At 35.0% G+C, this 16651-nt stretch overlaps 2 protein-coding genes across 5 annotated transcripts in view; one reads left to right on the top strand and one right to left on the bottom strand.

Annotated features, from left to right (window-relative positions):
- Positions 1-13574, bottom strand: part of LOC125652451 (thyroid adenoma-associated protein homolog) — a 42030-nt gene extending 28456 nt beyond the window's left edge. For 2 of the 3 annotated variants that reach the window (XR_008803220.1, XM_048881667.2), the window contains exons 1-17: positions 13394-13561; positions 11822-11913; positions 10224-10354; positions 8945-9099; positions 8596-8628; positions 8434-8482; positions 7144-7334; positions 6898-6986; positions 6546-6775; positions 5054-5119; positions 4841-4958; positions 2206-2278; positions 1492-1682; positions 1069-1218; positions 565-646; positions 330-484; positions 79-234 (exon numbers count right to left, since the gene is read on the bottom strand). Coding sequence is in view for 2 of the 3 variants with exons in the window: in XM_048881667.2 (XP_048737624.2) it covers positions 79-234; positions 330-484; positions 565-646; positions 1069-1218; positions 1492-1682; positions 2206-2278; positions 4841-4958; positions 5054-5119; positions 6546-6775; positions 6898-6986; positions 7144-7334; positions 8434-8482; positions 8596-8628; positions 8945-9099; positions 10224-10354; positions 11822-11913; positions 13394-13463 (2031 nt within the window). In the remaining variant the exon portion in view is untranslated. Of the gene's footprint in view, positions 1-78; positions 235-329; positions 485-564; positions 647-1068; positions 1219-1491; positions 1683-2205; positions 2279-4840; positions 4959-5053; positions 5120-6545; positions 6776-6897; positions 6987-7143; positions 7335-8433; positions 8483-8595; positions 8629-8944; positions 9100-10223; positions 10355-11821; positions 11914-13393 lie in introns of all 3 variants that reach the window. The other variant, XM_048881666.2, reaches the window with a different exon arrangement.
- Positions 13575-13691: 117 nt separating this feature from the next.
- LOC125652452 (pleckstrin homology domain-containing family H member 1-like) overlaps positions 13692-16651 on the top strand; it is a 56065-nt gene continuing 53105 nt past the window's right edge. For both annotated transcript variants that reach the window (XM_048881670.2, XM_048881669.2), the window contains exon 1: positions 13692-13765. The gene's annotated coding sequence lies outside the window, so the exon portion shown is untranslated. The remainder of the gene's footprint in view (positions 13766-16651) is intronic.

Genomic DNA, 16651 nt, shown 5'->3' with positions numbered 1-16651 from the left:
AAATTTTTCATTTACAGTATTGTAACAGCGCATCATTCATATAAACATTATATGATACATACATCCTGTTATTTGTACCTTTTTGACATGAGCCACCATGTGTTGTCTGAAGGATGGTGATTGATTCTTCATATTCCACTGGATGAAGTACTTGAGTAATCTGAACTCTGATTGGTCGATAGGTTCCGATGTCTTATGGTTTTCACATAGTAAAGCAAATGCATCCAGTCTGGCCTAAATACACAAAATTTCATATTAATTTTTGTCAGTACATTATCTCACTTCTAACAAAAAATTGACTCCTCAGAATCTAAAGTGATGTTTCTTACTTGATCATCTGTGTGGCTGAGTGCTTGCTTGACCAGTTCAATCTTCACAACTCCATACAAACAGTCTGATGACTTGGACTCGGAGTTGTCTAACAGACCCATGACTCGAGCTCTTCTTAGACACATAATCAGGGCACCTAGCTGGTCATCTGAAACTATAAACATCAACACATGAATGACCAATACCATGATGGTACTATCTGAATTCAGCTGAATTACTGTGCATTATCAGTACCTGAGTGGTTGTTGCTACAGATGGATGATATCATGTACTGTAAGGTATCCTTCCCGGTTTTTAGTAGTTTTGGGAGTATGTACTGTAAAGCAAAGATTTATCCAGAAACATGCATATATGTACTTAAATCCTCATCCTGTGAGTTCAGACTTAAAAACAACTATGCGTTATGCATATCAATGAAACTATTTTTTGAAAATATTCACATGTTATGAGGGCATGAACTGCAACGATTTATGCCAGCATATTTCATGAAGCGCTAACATGAAAAGTATGCTGGTGCATTGCTGTTCATACCCTCATGGATTTTCTAAAATGAAATTCATTTTCTATATTTACATTTAACTTTTATTTCTGTTGAAATATTCCCCAGCCATTAAAGTAGTTGTACTATATTTATCCAGATTCATACACACATTGTTTACATTCATGAAAAAAATGGCTATAACTTCAATGGGTAAAGATACCAAAAAGCATTGGAAATGTAAATATTGAAATATAAACCTCAATGACAAATGTCCTCTGTTGTGTGTTGTTTCCCATCATGCACTCCAACACTGGCCACACCCAGGTTTTTTGCCAGCATTCCCTGTTGCCTGTTTGGGAAAGTTCCTTCAGGTGCTCTGTCAGAAGTTTGTCGTACAAATCACTGGCCTATCAAATTCACATAAAAAATCACCAGCCTGTCGTACAAATCACTGGCCTATCAAATTCACATAAAAAATCACCAGCCTGTCGTACAAATCACTGGCCAATCAAATTCACATAAAAAATCACCAGCCTGTCGTACAAATCACTGGCCTATCAAATACACATAAAAAAAAATCACCAGTCTATCAAAATTGACTTGCCAAAAGTTCACTTTTATAATGATTTGAAAACCAACTAGTATAGGTGTGAATGTTGAAACAAATTATGAGCACTTACATAACAGGCAACCGTCTGTTCCTTTAGGTTGTTTAGAATGTCCTGAGCAAGTTCTGGTTTGAACTGGAGGAGAGTGGAAACTTTCAGATTTTCGGCCAGTGTCCGGAGTGTTCCATATTTACCTTTGCCTGACCAGCTCACCTCAAACAAGAGAGATCTGGTCAAGTCTAGCAGAAACTGGTCTTCCGATGCTGATCAATAAAATAAAAAAATTCATCAATCTAGTTAAAATTAGACTTGCATATTCCGTCCCTCTATGATTGAAAAATACACGTTTCTTTCCACCATAAAGTTGGACAGTTTGTTTGTTTGCATCACATTCCCAAAAAATGTATTCAACTGCAATGACATTTTGGGAAAAGCTGAGCACTGGGCTAAATAACAGTTCATTAGATTTTGAAGTGGACTAATTGAGACATACAAAATTTTATTTCTATTTTCAGATTTTAACAATGGTGATGGCTGATTCGCAGACAAGATGCATTTATTTCCTATCATGAACCCATTGATGGGCACGGCAGTATCCTATAATGATGAAAGCATTAACAATAAGATATTGAGAGAATACAGCTCTGCAGAGTGAGAAACACTAAAATACACGTTACATTACATACTGAAGGAACAACATACATGCATCTTGAAGAGCAGAAAATCTTATAAAATATTCAGAATGACGTTTTATTGGTATTTAGGGATGCCAGAGCATTCTCGTACCTTTAGTATTTACTGCAGTCTTGTGTATCTTGATGACAGATTCAAAGATGTCTTTTGCAGTAAATCTTATAACCTGGCAATACAAAAACATAATCTTCTCAACAGTCACACTGCTTATATCACACCAACCGGCTGTGACCCCGGGACTACGATCTGAACACAATCTACACAATAGTCACACTGCTTATACCACACCGACCGGCTGTGACCCCGGGACTATGATCTGAACACAATATACACAATAGTCACACTGCTTATACCACACCGACCGGCTGTGACCCCGGGACCACGATCTGAACATATACTTCTTGTTACAATGATAAGACATATCCTTGTTGTTCTTGTGAAGAATATTTTAAAAAATAACTTCATATAAAAACTGTGGTCCCTCCTAATCCTATGGACTTCTTCTGTCCACAGTCTGAAATAATCTTAATCTACACTACGATGATAATAAAATGTTGTCTCTTGTTGCCTCCAAGAAGATAATTTCCAATGATTTTTTTAAATTTACATATTCCTAGCAGGTATGACTATGAACCACTGTCTTGGATATATCCACCATTCTCATTAATGATTGGTTTAAGAATAAAATCTGTGGTTTTTGAAATCATGGTCAACCATTAATGAGAATGGTTGATAATATGTAAATCATTAGATTTCGTGGGGGCTCAATTGTCATGAAATTCATGGGTAACCCTTCACAAATTTCAAAACCCCAACTAAATACCAAATTCATTTAATGTTTCACTGTACAAAGACCATACCCACGAAAATACATCGCAACAAAACTGTAAAATCTCAACAGCCACGAAAATCAGCCCCCATAAAGATTCCACAGCATATCCACACCAAATGGATGATATACATCAATGTTAATATATATATCAATATTTCCCATATAAAGATTGGCATCAGGCCCAGTTTTGATACACTATATGTACCTTAACCCAAAGAAGCTTTGAGAACGATTCAGTTGCAGATGTCTTAAAGTGGTTTTTGAGAAGTTGAAAATGGGTAAAGGATACCAATGTGCAAACAGACATATCTGAAAACCAGAGGCCCACATGCCTTATCAGTCACCTGAGTGTCACTAGTCCCAAGGGCTGTGAAATCTACCATGATTTTCCTGTTCTGCATGTCTATACTAAATTTTAATAATCAATAGCAGTATGATTTTTTTAAAAAAAATGTGTCCTTAACAAATGCTCCAAAAATACCCACAATGATGAATGACTTTACATCCTATAATATGTTATATTAACACTATATGACAATTTTGGACCTAGAGCCAGAATCCTGAGGTTGCAAAATTCACTATTTTGGTACATTCCTTTTTGCTTTTTCTATATATGCATTTTGTTCAGGAAAATTAAAGAAGTCTTTCAAGTGATAAAGACAATAATCACCAGTGATTTATTTTGAAAATGGTTATCATGAGTCCAGCGGACTCCCCTTGATTACAATAATGAGTCCCATGCTAAAATCAATGAGTCCAAATTTCATTATTTCAAACAAACAGCCTGACAATCACAGGTATAAACAAACCAAGTTAAGGAAGAAGCTTAGTGTTGTCACCCCCTTCTAGAGAATGAATAGTTCGCTTTTTATTACAAGCCATCATTTGCAGAAAATGCTTGTTCGTAGCTAGTTCATATTGCAAAATGATTTTCAGGTGCTTAAAGTTGAATGATGGAAGTTTTTATTCCTAGCTACTTTGTTCATGCCATTTAGTTTTTTTGTTCTGTGCAAATGCTGCAATAAATAATTTTTTCTCCATTTTCTTCATTTTTCTCAAATCTTAGCCAAGAATAAAGTATAAGTCATTTTTGATGACATTTTTTTCACCTTTCGAATTTTCTCAACCTCTACTTCGTTTTCACTTTCAGGACTGACGTTTGATTTCGGGGACTCCGCGTTTGTTTTTTACCCGTGTATAGTTACTGACAATATCATCATTCATATCACTTTGCAAAACTGTTGTTAACTTTCCCTGATTAGGAAGTTTTAAAACATAAAAAAAAAATCGGTGGAATCGGATTATATGTGAGGAAATTCTAGTTCCCACTTTTGATTACCCGCCGTAATGCCTTATATATCATTTGGTTTCATTGGTTAATGCAATGCGAGTTGACCAATGAAATATCAATATTCTTAATTCGGAATATCTCGGGTGTGTAGTACGTTCTGGAGCTTAGATTTAATACTAATTACCGGGGGTGGGTGGGAAATGAAAACATTTTCATATAATTTCGAATGTTCATGCGTCCGCTGGGATGCACAGTTATTGAAATCATGCGTCCTGAGCAAATTCAATGCGTAATTTACGCAGGACGCACGCAAATATGAATCACTGAATCACTATGAAAAATTTGGCTCCACCCTGGAACCAAATCCCCAATCCATGGAATCATGACATTTACAATTTTGGTAATGGACTACCAGCTCCTTCTAAATATTTATTTTGATTTCAATTTCGATAGCATTAAAGAAAAGAAAATGAATGTTTTACACATAAACACTATATGTCAAGTTTGGCCCCACCCTGGAGTTAGAACCTCTACTCCGGGGATCATGAACTAAAAAAAACTCACTATCATTCATTACATATAATGGAGATCAGTAAATGGCTTACGTCTGTCGTGTCCTCCCAGATTGTCCAGATAAAGTCCAGTAGTCTCTGTAACAGGGCCTCAGAACCGGTCAGTCTACTGGCTACTCGTGGGTCACAGCTGTCCGACTTCAAACAGGCCCTAGTTCATCAAATTAAATATTGTATAACAAGCTAATCAAATATCTACAATTTCAAAATCCAAATCACTGATTTCAAAAAATGAAGCCAACATACAAAGCTCTTGTAGTCCACATGTGAACAGTTCTGGCCATCTGAAGTTTTCCACCAGGGTCACAGTTTCTAAAATAAATGATAAACATCAGAATCAAACTATTTATTACCCCTGGTATGTCTGATATTGTACAATCCAAAAGGTAAACTACTGAGGTTATTTCAATCTGACATACTTGATAGATGTACATGTACAAGTATATGTACCAATGATTACATCACAGCATTCACAATTTCCCATGGTACATCACTGCACTATCATGTCATTCCAGTTATAATGTTAGATGTTGCATTGAAAACTTAACTCATTGTATGCATAAAATTATCAAAGTAGCAGCAAAACAAAGATGAAAACAAAAATGCTGTGGCTGAATTGAAGTGACTTTGGAAACAGGAGTGATACAGCAGGTGGTACAATTCATGGATGCTACTACAGTTACACAGAAAGTTACACATGAAAAGAATTTGTAAAGTTTATAGAAAGTAAAGTAGACACAGAAAATTAATTTTGCAGATCGATATGATTTAGCCCTGCTACTCTTCAAAACATCTCTTTTAAAATTTTCTATATATTCTCATGTAAAACTTCGATTCCTTATCCAAGCCAACCTTAGGCAAATATGAATCTGAACTACATTAAAATGCTTGCATATTAATGTATCAAATCACTGGTTCTTGATAAGAAATTTCTCAAAGATTACAGTGTATATATATTTCCATGTTAAAATCTTGAAACCTCATCTTAATCCCCCCCCCCCCCCCCAACATGATTTGAAGAAAACTGAGTTTGCATTACCTGAAGGTGCTTGCATATTAATATCAAATCATGGCCCTGCAGGTCTTAAAATTTACAATTTTCATATCAAAAAATTCCTCATATATTGCCATATTAAAATTTGATCCCTACCGTGGCTCATGATTTGAATAAAACTGAAATCTGCACTACCTGAGAATGCTTGCTATCCCAGGGCCATGATTTAAACAAACTAGAATCTACACTATCTTGAGAATACCTGCATATCAAGATAACTAATCATGGTCCTGCTGTTCTTGAGATTTTTATAGGATTTTCCTATATATCTCCTTTTAAAACTTTAATCCCTATTGTCATCCCATCCTACCCATGAGGGGTCATGATTTGGACAAACTTGAATCTTCACTGTGTAAGGAAGCTTTCACATTTTTCATCATCTCTGGCCAAATGGTTCTTAAGAAGATTTAAATGACCCCCCCCCCTAATTTTTTGCCTTTTCTTGATCATCTCCCTTTGGAAGGGGTGGGTGGGTTAGCTTTTCCTTTGAATAACTTGAATCCCCTTCACCCAAGAATACTCTGTACCAAGTTCGGTTGAAATTGGCTCAGTAGTAATGGAGAAGGAAGATATTGTGAAATGTTTATGACAACAATGAAAACAACAGACAAACTTCAATCAGAAATGCTCACTTGAGCTCAAAACTGCATCTAAAGAGCCTTTAGGTAAGCAAAAGTATCTAACCCCACAGACAGTATCCTCATCAACATGACGTCAGTCAGCAGACTCTTGTTATTGCTGCTGTGATGTAGTAAGTCTGAAACATCTAACTGAGCCAGGATCCCAAACCACAGGCACAAACAGGAAGTGGAGGAAAGCTGGGATAGCTCGCTCTTACAGAATGTTGTCTGTAACATCCAGTCTGGAATGTGGGCCTTACTAGCGATATCTTCACCAAACACTACATCCAATATCTGAAACCCCAGAAAATAATAACCCAATGTTTAATAAATCAAACCTTATTCATTTCCAAATTCATTCATTTACTGGTATTTCGTAAACTGACAATCATATTGGAGATACCAAACATATTTACCAGCTCTGTCACTTTTTGTCCCATTGTTAGTTTTAGCAGAAGGGTCAGACACATGCTACCACTGGTCTTACAGTCCAGCAGAAAATTATCTGAAACAGTTCAGACCCAACAGTAAAATCATATCAAGATGAGCAAACTCAGATCTCTACAAACAGAGCATTTCCCATAGTTTTAGCCTTACCAACATATTTCAGAAAGTTTTGTTTATTTTCATTAGATGGTTACATTCCTGACAGCTACACAAACCTGACTTAAGTATCAGCATGATATTGTTGAAGAATGCCCGTGAGATGAATTGAATGTCTCCCTGTATGTCGATCTCTGTATTCCCGGCACCCGTCCCTCCAGAACATTTCTGCAGCAGTTTACCGGAGGCCTGGATGGTGGCTAGGCAATGATGCATTACTTCATTATCTTCTACTGGGGACAGGTCACAACTAACAACAACAATCACAAAATCCTTTTGATCACTGATATCAAATTTGAATTGGCATAAGCCCTTACTCTGCTGCTGCAAGACTTGACCAAATAGGAAGATTTTATCTATCTAATATACTGGTACTAAATGTCTAATACACTGGTTTCGAAATACATGTACATCTGAGTTATTTCCCTTTGAAGAACTCTCGTAAATAGTAAGGTTTACATGCAGGAGACTGTAGGTCAAATATTCATCACTGCATAAGTGGATTTGCTCAGTGAGTTTCTCATACTCAGTTTCATCACCCAGATTGAACTGATACACAAACAAAGTAAATTAAGGGAGTAATTAAATACATGGAATTATTATTACATCACATTATTTTGTTGCTCAAACATAAATCCAGGAAATTATTTGCAAATATGACATTGTTTTATGTTTCCACTCTTTCGATAGTATTTTGTATTTCCTACATTTACAGAGAAGCCACTTTTAATACATTTTGTCATAGCTCACTGACTGTAGGTCTACTCTGTCCCACTTAGACAAAGTTCCACTAAATGGACCTCCTACACAGAGGAGCTGTTATCTTGAAACTGGCGTATCAAACATTTGTGCAATGCATTTTGCTGTGCATTATGACCCTAAATTTCATTTCCGCATTTTAAATTCAAACATATTTTCATTATGTATAGCATATCAGGATTACACAAAACTCATCTCCCAATACAAGTTGGTCCAGACAATTTTCACTGTACAGTTGAACTTTGGTATCTCAAACACTGATATATCGAATACAATGGATATGTCAGTGATTCGGAAGTCCCAACCACTTATTCTTTAAGTATTTCACCCTCGATATCTCGAATCCTCAGATACCTCAACATTTTATCTTGGTCCCATTGATTTCGAGATAATGAGATTTGACCCTATTTGTATTTTAAAAATAATGGTCAAGTCAAAGATGTACACAGGCACACCAAAAGCTGCGTCTCCCCTAATCTCTAATCTCAATGCTTGGAGCATATAATTTCTTTTCCAGATGGAATTATATCAGTAAGCTTAAGAAGAACTAAAATAGTATGATATTTATGCATTTTGTTCTCCTAACCTACCTTTTTGCTGCCACAAAATTCTCCAAAGCACTGGACAAATACTGAAGGACTGGATGAAAAGAAATACATACTTATTAGAATATTCTGAAACACTTGATATGTAAATCATTTAAGAAGATGATATATTCACTTGTCATGTAAATGTACAGATATTGTTCTTACCTGGCAGGAATATTTCTGAGAGACATTTCTCTCCTGAAATTAAAAATTAAAATCTTATACCTACATCTTAAATGTGATGTAATCAAGCAAACTTAAATCTTTAAGTCATATATGAAATAAATGGCATAAAGAATAAGGATTCACAAGACTGTGGCAATGGAGAGGCATTGTTGTGCCCCATCTGAAAATTTTACGAACAGACATAATATAAAGATCAATCTAATTAAAAGCATCTGTTCAGTTTCCGTTTATTACACACTTCATCATGGAACCCAAAACGATGATTTCAATTTGACTGATGAAAATAACAGATCGTAAACATTTCATACAGTGTACTTAAGATAATCACCCAATTTAAAATTTTCCATGAGACAGTATATCATGTTGACAGTCTCTCTGCCAGTTTGTATGTCCTTGACCTCAGCTGTGACCTTCACAGTTACTTCTTCTATCATCTTTTCACACACTACAGTTTTCAGGTCATCCTTAAAATTTTGGAAGGTGCTGAAAGTACATTGTATATTTTTGTAATTGTGAATTTTTTTGGGATGAATGCTAAATTGATACAATGTAATTAGCAATAAAATTTTTATATATAGTAATTAGCAGTAGATTTACAAGTCCTAGCACTCTCTCATAAAGAACCAATATCATAGTATTTTATAATTTTTACTACAAGCACTAGCACCTATATGAATTTACCTTATAGAGGTTCACTATCATTGATACATGTAAATGTTTTGCAATTAAGACAAACAATAATGAATTCTGAAGATTGTGATGGTCAAGTTTGATACATAAATCATAAAGAGTTGTTTACAGGGTCATCCGGACTAAAGTCAGGAGTCTCTCTAAAGTCAAGGTCAAACTCAAGAGTCTCTCCATGGTCAAGGTAAAACTCAGGAGTATCTCTAGGGTCATCAAGGTCAATGGTCATTGAGGTCAAAGTCCAGAAGGAGACCAAATTATCTCAGTTTGCCTAACCAGTCATCAATGATGTACCCATCCATCAAAAGTAAATCTGATATACATGTATCAGAATCAATTCATACTGATGATACATGTATCAGGTATCATAATCAATACACATATCATCACTTTGCTGTGAGTTATGTCCCTTTGCAGTGTCATCCAAAAATCAATCGGTGAATAGCCAAGTTTTCCTTCTTTACTCTACCAAATGTAAGAGATTACAACTGTGAATTATAGCCAATCATTAAGTTTTCATACAAGTCAATGGATTGCCCCACCCTGGGGCATTATTGTAGTTGATGGAAAAATAACAAATGTCAGAGCTACAGATCCGAAAATTGCAAAGGCCAACATAGGGAAGCTACAAGACGGCAGACAAGGGACGTAACTTGAGCGAAGTGTTGATATGTGTATTCCTATTATGATACGTGTATCAGAATAAATTAAAAATCCGAGTCTTGTAACATGTACATAAGGATCAATTCTTCACAATGATATATGTATCATATTTCATTTATACTAATGACACATGTAACATAATCAATTCACACCACAGTCATGTGTATCATAATAAATTCCTAGTGATGATACATGTATCAGAATCATTTCATACTGATAAATTAGTTTCCAGATCAATTCCACCTTCTTTCTAGTACCTTGCCAGTAACCTCTTTGCTGTGTGTTTGGGAGAGCAGTTCAGGTATATGTCCACTAAAATCTCCACAGGTAAATTAAATTTTGGCCCACGGTCCGTTACCTTGTAATCATCCTGGACATCCTTGCATATCTGAAGCACAGTCTCAACTCATTAGCATTGAAAATTTCAAATTTCTATGCCTACATGATAAATAATGTGTGTGTGTGTGTATATATATATATATATATATATACACAGTAAAACATCTCTATCTCGTAGTCCGAGGGACCTCGAAAAAACTTCAAGATATCCAAAATCGATCTTGAATGTTTTTTTTAAGGTGGATATTTGATGCATAGTATGGGATTTGCATTATAAACAACAACCCCATTGCCGTTTCTTATAGTTTAATGCAAGTTGATAAATTGATATTGTGGAATTTCAAAGACAAACATTTCGTTTTTGTAAATATATATAAGCATCCAATTGAATTCACAATGCGTTTCAAAATGAAGATGATCGTGCCTGTATGCTTTAAGTTTACTGATGTCCAGGCTCGACTGGGATGTAGCTATTGCGTTGTAGTGAATGAACCTATCACGTAAGAACAAAAAAGACGGATTAAAAAAAAAACAACTTTTGAATGTTTATTAAATAAATTTCCGTGTTTTCTCTGTTCTAGTTTTAATGATGAAGCATGTATTATTAAATGCATTATCGTTAGTATGAGCATTACCTTCAAGCGTACTTCGACAATTTTGTGTGTTTATCTAACCAATGTGTTAATGATATTGCGTGTATCATTCAAAACACCATCCCCGGAATTGGGCGTGTTAGTTCATAATCACCCAAGCTGTTGATCCTGGGTCTACTTGGAAAAGGCGAGCGTGGATTAGCGGTCATTAATTATAATTGATGTAGTTGCGGGTGTGAAGGTGTGACTTAACGCACCAGGTATGGTAAGCAGAGCAGAAAATTGACTGCACTTCGAGATAAACCAGGTGAATTTAGGGCATGGGACCTTGAAAGTACTTCGACATAAGCGGAGTATTCGAGATTACCGTGTTCGAAATATCAGAAGTTTTTTTAATCATTTATATAGGGAAAACGGTTGGGACCGCCGGTCGACTTCGACGCAAGCGGGGTATTCGAGAAAAACCATATTCGAGATACAGATATTTTACTGTATATATATATAAACACACACACACACACATTTCCTAATGTTTTCTGTATGTGACATTAACAAGGAATGATTTGTCACTTCTCAATAAAAAATAATTCAAATGTTATATGACACAATCATACTGTGGCAGTATAAAAGAGCATGGCAATCAGATTTTGATGTCATTGAACAATAATTTCTGAGTTTCAAATCAAAACTACACATCTTAATTTCTTAAGAAATATTACTTTGTTTCTGTTACTTCACTGAAATGTGAAATGCAGGTAATACATAATCAAATCTACTACAAATTCCAGTGCGACTAACTGCTTCATAAAGATGTTTGTACTAATATTTTATAAATATGAATAAAACTGATAAATGATTTCTTTCTCATTTGATTCAAATCCTTATCAGTCTGATTTTCATGTCAATATTTATCTCTAACTTACCTCCTTCAGAATAACAATTTGTTGCTTGATTTCTTTCATCTCAAATAACTTTTCAAACTTTCTATTCAACAAACTGTCTTCTTCCATTCCATCTGAAATATAGGTTCACATGGCTTGAAACTAACTTTTTATGTCACCAGTCCAGCCAGAGTATGGGGTAGAATTTCAACCAGTCCGCAGAAAAATTTACCAGTCCTCCCGAATTTTCCAGAAATAAACATATTTCACTAAATGTTATTAAAATGAAATGATAAATGGAATTTAACTAGTGATGCCTCAGACAATATTGTAACACATATGTGAGATTTATACATGTATTTGCTAACCGGGTTCATCTGATATCTGCAGAGGAATGCCAAATGCATGTTTAAGATTCCATAAGTATGTTTTCCAAAATGACATTTTGGAAAATTGACTAGTCCCATCGGACTGACTGTTGCAAATGTCAGTCAGTCCGCCAGGCTATTAACCAGTCATGGACTGACGGGCATATGTCAATTTCGAGCCCTGAGTTCAAAAAAATAATTATCACTAGCATACATAGCAAGAAATCAGAGTAGTTTCCCCGGGTGGCAATTTTGTAACCAGGTTACACTATAATACAAAGTTACTGTAGTACAGATATGCCTGCTTCTCTTCAGAGCCAGGGTTAGAAGGGTTTACAAACCCTTGTTTTAACACTTACTGCTCTTTAACGTCATGGATAAGGGTTACGAGGGTTGTAGTTGTTGTGAGAAAGGTCTGTAACCCTCGTAACCCTGACTTTGAAAAGAAGTAGGTGTTATACATGTAACATTATTTCACGATGCATATAATGGCCTTAATATTAGAAATGAACATATACAATGACCCACAGTATTATCCTAGAGTACCCATAAACCGTCCCCCAAGACAATACGCGCCATAGCAATATATAGCCGAAAAGAAATTGGTACTTGCGAATAGCTGTAAACAATAATTGTTCAAATAGCTGATGTGAAATAGGTACATATTAATGGTTGAGAAAATAAACATTACTTTTACGATATTTTCACTCAAAACACGATTTTCTTATTTTGGGGGGAAAATGTCATTTTTTGTTTGTTTGTTTGTTTGCTGTTCACTCATGTGAGACTTCACCAGCTGTAGATGAAGTGTCACATTTTGACCAGTTTATGACATTCAATGCCATTGAGTGTTCTTTCCAGCTCTAATGCAGGGTACTTATAAATATTGACGAAGGAAAAGTCACCAGCTGGTCACCACCAAGGGATCGACCCTGGATCTAATTCGAGATTCCTCTGACTCTTACCCCCGCTTTCACATTGTGACGTGTGCGGGGGACCCCGCACCTGTCTCAATATAAAAGCGGGGGTAAGAGTCAGAGGAATCTCGGATTACCCTGGGCCTACCGGTTGCAAAGCGAGAACCCTAATCACTAAGACGTCGCATAACAAAACAATTATTGTAATTAAGAACCTAGTAGTAACATGAACTGAGAGATACCTATTAGGTCTTAACATTTCCTTAACGAACATACTTTGAATTAGAATTTCCTCAGTTTAAACCAGATGTACTTTTGAATGGGCTTACCATTGTAAATATCTGTTAGTTTCATCAGTTTGTCTCTGATGAGATTATGACATGACAGATATTCCTTCATCTTGGACTCTTAAAGAACGTTTACAAACACGGGCATATAGAGATATTTATAATCATCGACATGTTGTTCCTTCTGTGCGCCGCCATATTAGCAGTACCGAGGAAATAAAAATATTTTTAGATTAAAATAAAAATTTTATTGCAGTGAAAATTGACGAGCTACAAAAGGTTATATCTTATAGAAGATAAACTATCAGTCTATCAAAATTTTCTGACCATCGACGTATTTTAGAACCAAAACGTACACTTCCGGTTTTAAAGTTTACAACTTTCAAGAGTTCGTCTGTCAAGTCCATGCTGAATGTAAGTAAAATAAACACAATATTTCAGACGTATATTTTTAGAGAATAAAAGTTTAGTTTTTTATTATCAAGTTTGCATGCAAGAATATTATTTAATATCTTCAAAATTGTTTCGTAACTCAATTAAAAACGAACAGAAATTGCAAGAAATTAAAGGGGGGGGGGGGGGGGGGGGGGGGGGGGGGGGGGGACCGAGCGACCAACATGACTTTATGGAAAGTGACAAGCCTGAGTCTATTTGATGAATATTGTTTTGTAATGTCCTTTGGTAATAGAATTATTAGAGGCTAAGTAGATAAAAAGATAAAATAAAATCTCTTGCAATATTAACAATGACCATTTTCCCCACTGGATTTATAATGCAGCATGCAGGATCAGTAATCTCGGCTGAGATTCGGCTTGGCTGATTATTTGGACTGATGCCTTCACTGAAGGCGTCAGTTCCAAATATTTAGCCAAGCCGAATCTATGCCGAGATTACAGGATCAGCAGTAAGTCTAACGTTAGGCCTAATACTTTCGTGGTCAGTTGGTGTAATATTTTGTCTTACGCTCAATAGGGGTAGATATAATCTGAATCATATTACCACCCCCCCCCCCCCCCCCCCAAATAGTTGTGTGGAATAAAACAACCATACCACTTCTTCAATCCTGAAGCACTATATTGAACATAACCACTATAAATGCCAAGAAAATTCATGATTGAAGAGTATACTAACATGGTTCTATTGGAGAATCGGTAACGAGTGGTTTCGTCCCGATTACCTATTCACACTGAGTGGATTCGCCCTCAGTGGTTTCATCCCAAAATTCAATGCAGGTAACATTAAGTAGAAGATTGGGTTATAGTCGAGTGGTTTCGCCCTGATGTACTATAGTCGAGCAGTTTCGCCCTGATTTACCTGCGCAGAATCTAGTTTCAACAGCTACTGTTAATAGGTGCACGTCAAGTCATGGAACTTGTGAGAATTGATGCAGTGTTTGTTGATGAGTTGCCGATGTCTGACATCGGTGAAGTGTAAAAAATATTCCTGTTTACTTTATCTTTTGCAAAAAATTCAAACTATGGTCTGTAATTTTATTCAATTTTACCGGCAGTAAAATTCTTTTTATATGATGCCTCTTGAAAGTATGCTTGTTATGAAGTACATATATCATTGATTTTTTTTATGATTGCTAATTTTCATAACAAAACGTCTTTCAAAATATGATATAAAGAGCTCTCAAAATATTCCAGGACATTTGATAATGTTCACCGTTTCCACGTTGACTTTAAATGAGGATTAATGAAAATGTTTTGTAGCATGTATGATTAAGACAAATTGCACATTTAGTTTTTGTACTTTGGAAACATGAATTGAACATATTTTTATAATTCTCTAGTGTTTACTGCATTTCTCAAAATCGGAGGAAAATAGTACATTAATTTATATCATTGGTTTAATTCTACATAAGACGAGAATGCATGTATTTCATAAAATCATAATGATAATTCTTACAGTTTCAATTATTGGCCTACATTTATATATATAAATTTTTATTTAATTTTTTCTCCCTGCAAAATTTTCATTGTAAATAGTCATATAATTGAGCTTAGATGATAGCTAAGAATAGTGGCAGATAATAGGGGAAAACTTCTTGCAATTTAATCGTGTGTCAATTAAATTGCTTATCGTTAAAGGAGAATATGCACTGATCAATCGTTCCGACCACTGTTGTCGTACTCAATTGGGGCGAAACCACTCAAGACGAATCCACTTAAGGCGAACAGGTAAAGGTGCGAATCCACTCGGTGCGAATAGGTAATCGGGACGAAACCACCCGCATTCAGAGAATCTATGATATGAATTGATTCATGCATTCTCTGTTTACAATGATTCCAAAAGGTTGTTTAGTCTGATATACATGTAGCAAGAAGCATGTGTCTTACTCCAAACAAAGGACACTGACTATACATCATTTGATGTTTTGTGTTATTAAAAATGAATATATTTAAGAAGTGCAAGTCATTTTTATGATTCAGAGTCAGTTGGGGCAGTTAACACATTAAAAATTGCAAAGAAAGAAATTTCAAATATATTGTGTCGTCAATTCTAGGATGTCATGGCGCGACATGTGAAATTACATTATTTTGTATCATGAAAAAAGATAATAACTTGATACTTTAAAGGAGTTAAAAGAAAAGTAACTCAATGATATTACATGATATAGTTTTCATTCCAGGTAATGGTTTTAAAAACTTAATAAAAACAGAATAAAGGTATTGAGTTTTTTAGAATTGCAAATTTAAACAATTTTAAAGCAGGTACACAAGTGTTATTTATTTTATTTTTTGTCATACTCAGTGTTGTATAGTTAATAATAATTTCTGAATCAAAATTATTGTACATGCATTTTAGCATTTATATTCTTACCATACCAGCATATAGTTGTATCCCCCTGTTCTTATAATTCGATCTTTCATTTCCTCTCGTATTTGTAATCTATTTCTTTCTTCTTTTTTATTTTGAGAATTTTTTTGATATTTTCATACAAATTGGATCTACAAAGGTTCCTCTAAAGAATATTTTAGAATCAAATCAGTTTATATGAAGATTATATCAAATTTTGTACTCTTTCTGATACTTTTGTCCTTTCCTCTATATTTTTAAAGTGTATTTTAAGTAATTACCTAATGCCACAATTATTTGGAATTTATCCTACTTCCAATCACTTGCATCTTTGCATTTATGATCTGTATATCAAATTAACAATACATGTAAATCATGTGATATGATATTTTAAAATAATTTTTAAATAGCAGTTTTACTATTTAACCACAGAAGTAATTGTAGTTACCTCTCTTGTATTTCATAGGCCTCATCACAATAATGACACAATTTTTTTAG

This window comes from Ostrea edulis, chromosome 5, assembly GCF_947568905.1.
Source record: "Ostrea edulis chromosome 5, xbOstEdul1.1, whole genome shotgun sequence".
Taxonomy (NCBI): domain Eukaryota; kingdom Metazoa; phylum Mollusca; class Bivalvia; order Ostreida; family Ostreidae; genus Ostrea; species Ostrea edulis.
Note: the sequence above shows the minus strand (reverse complement) of the source record. Positions and strands in the feature narration are given on the sequence as shown.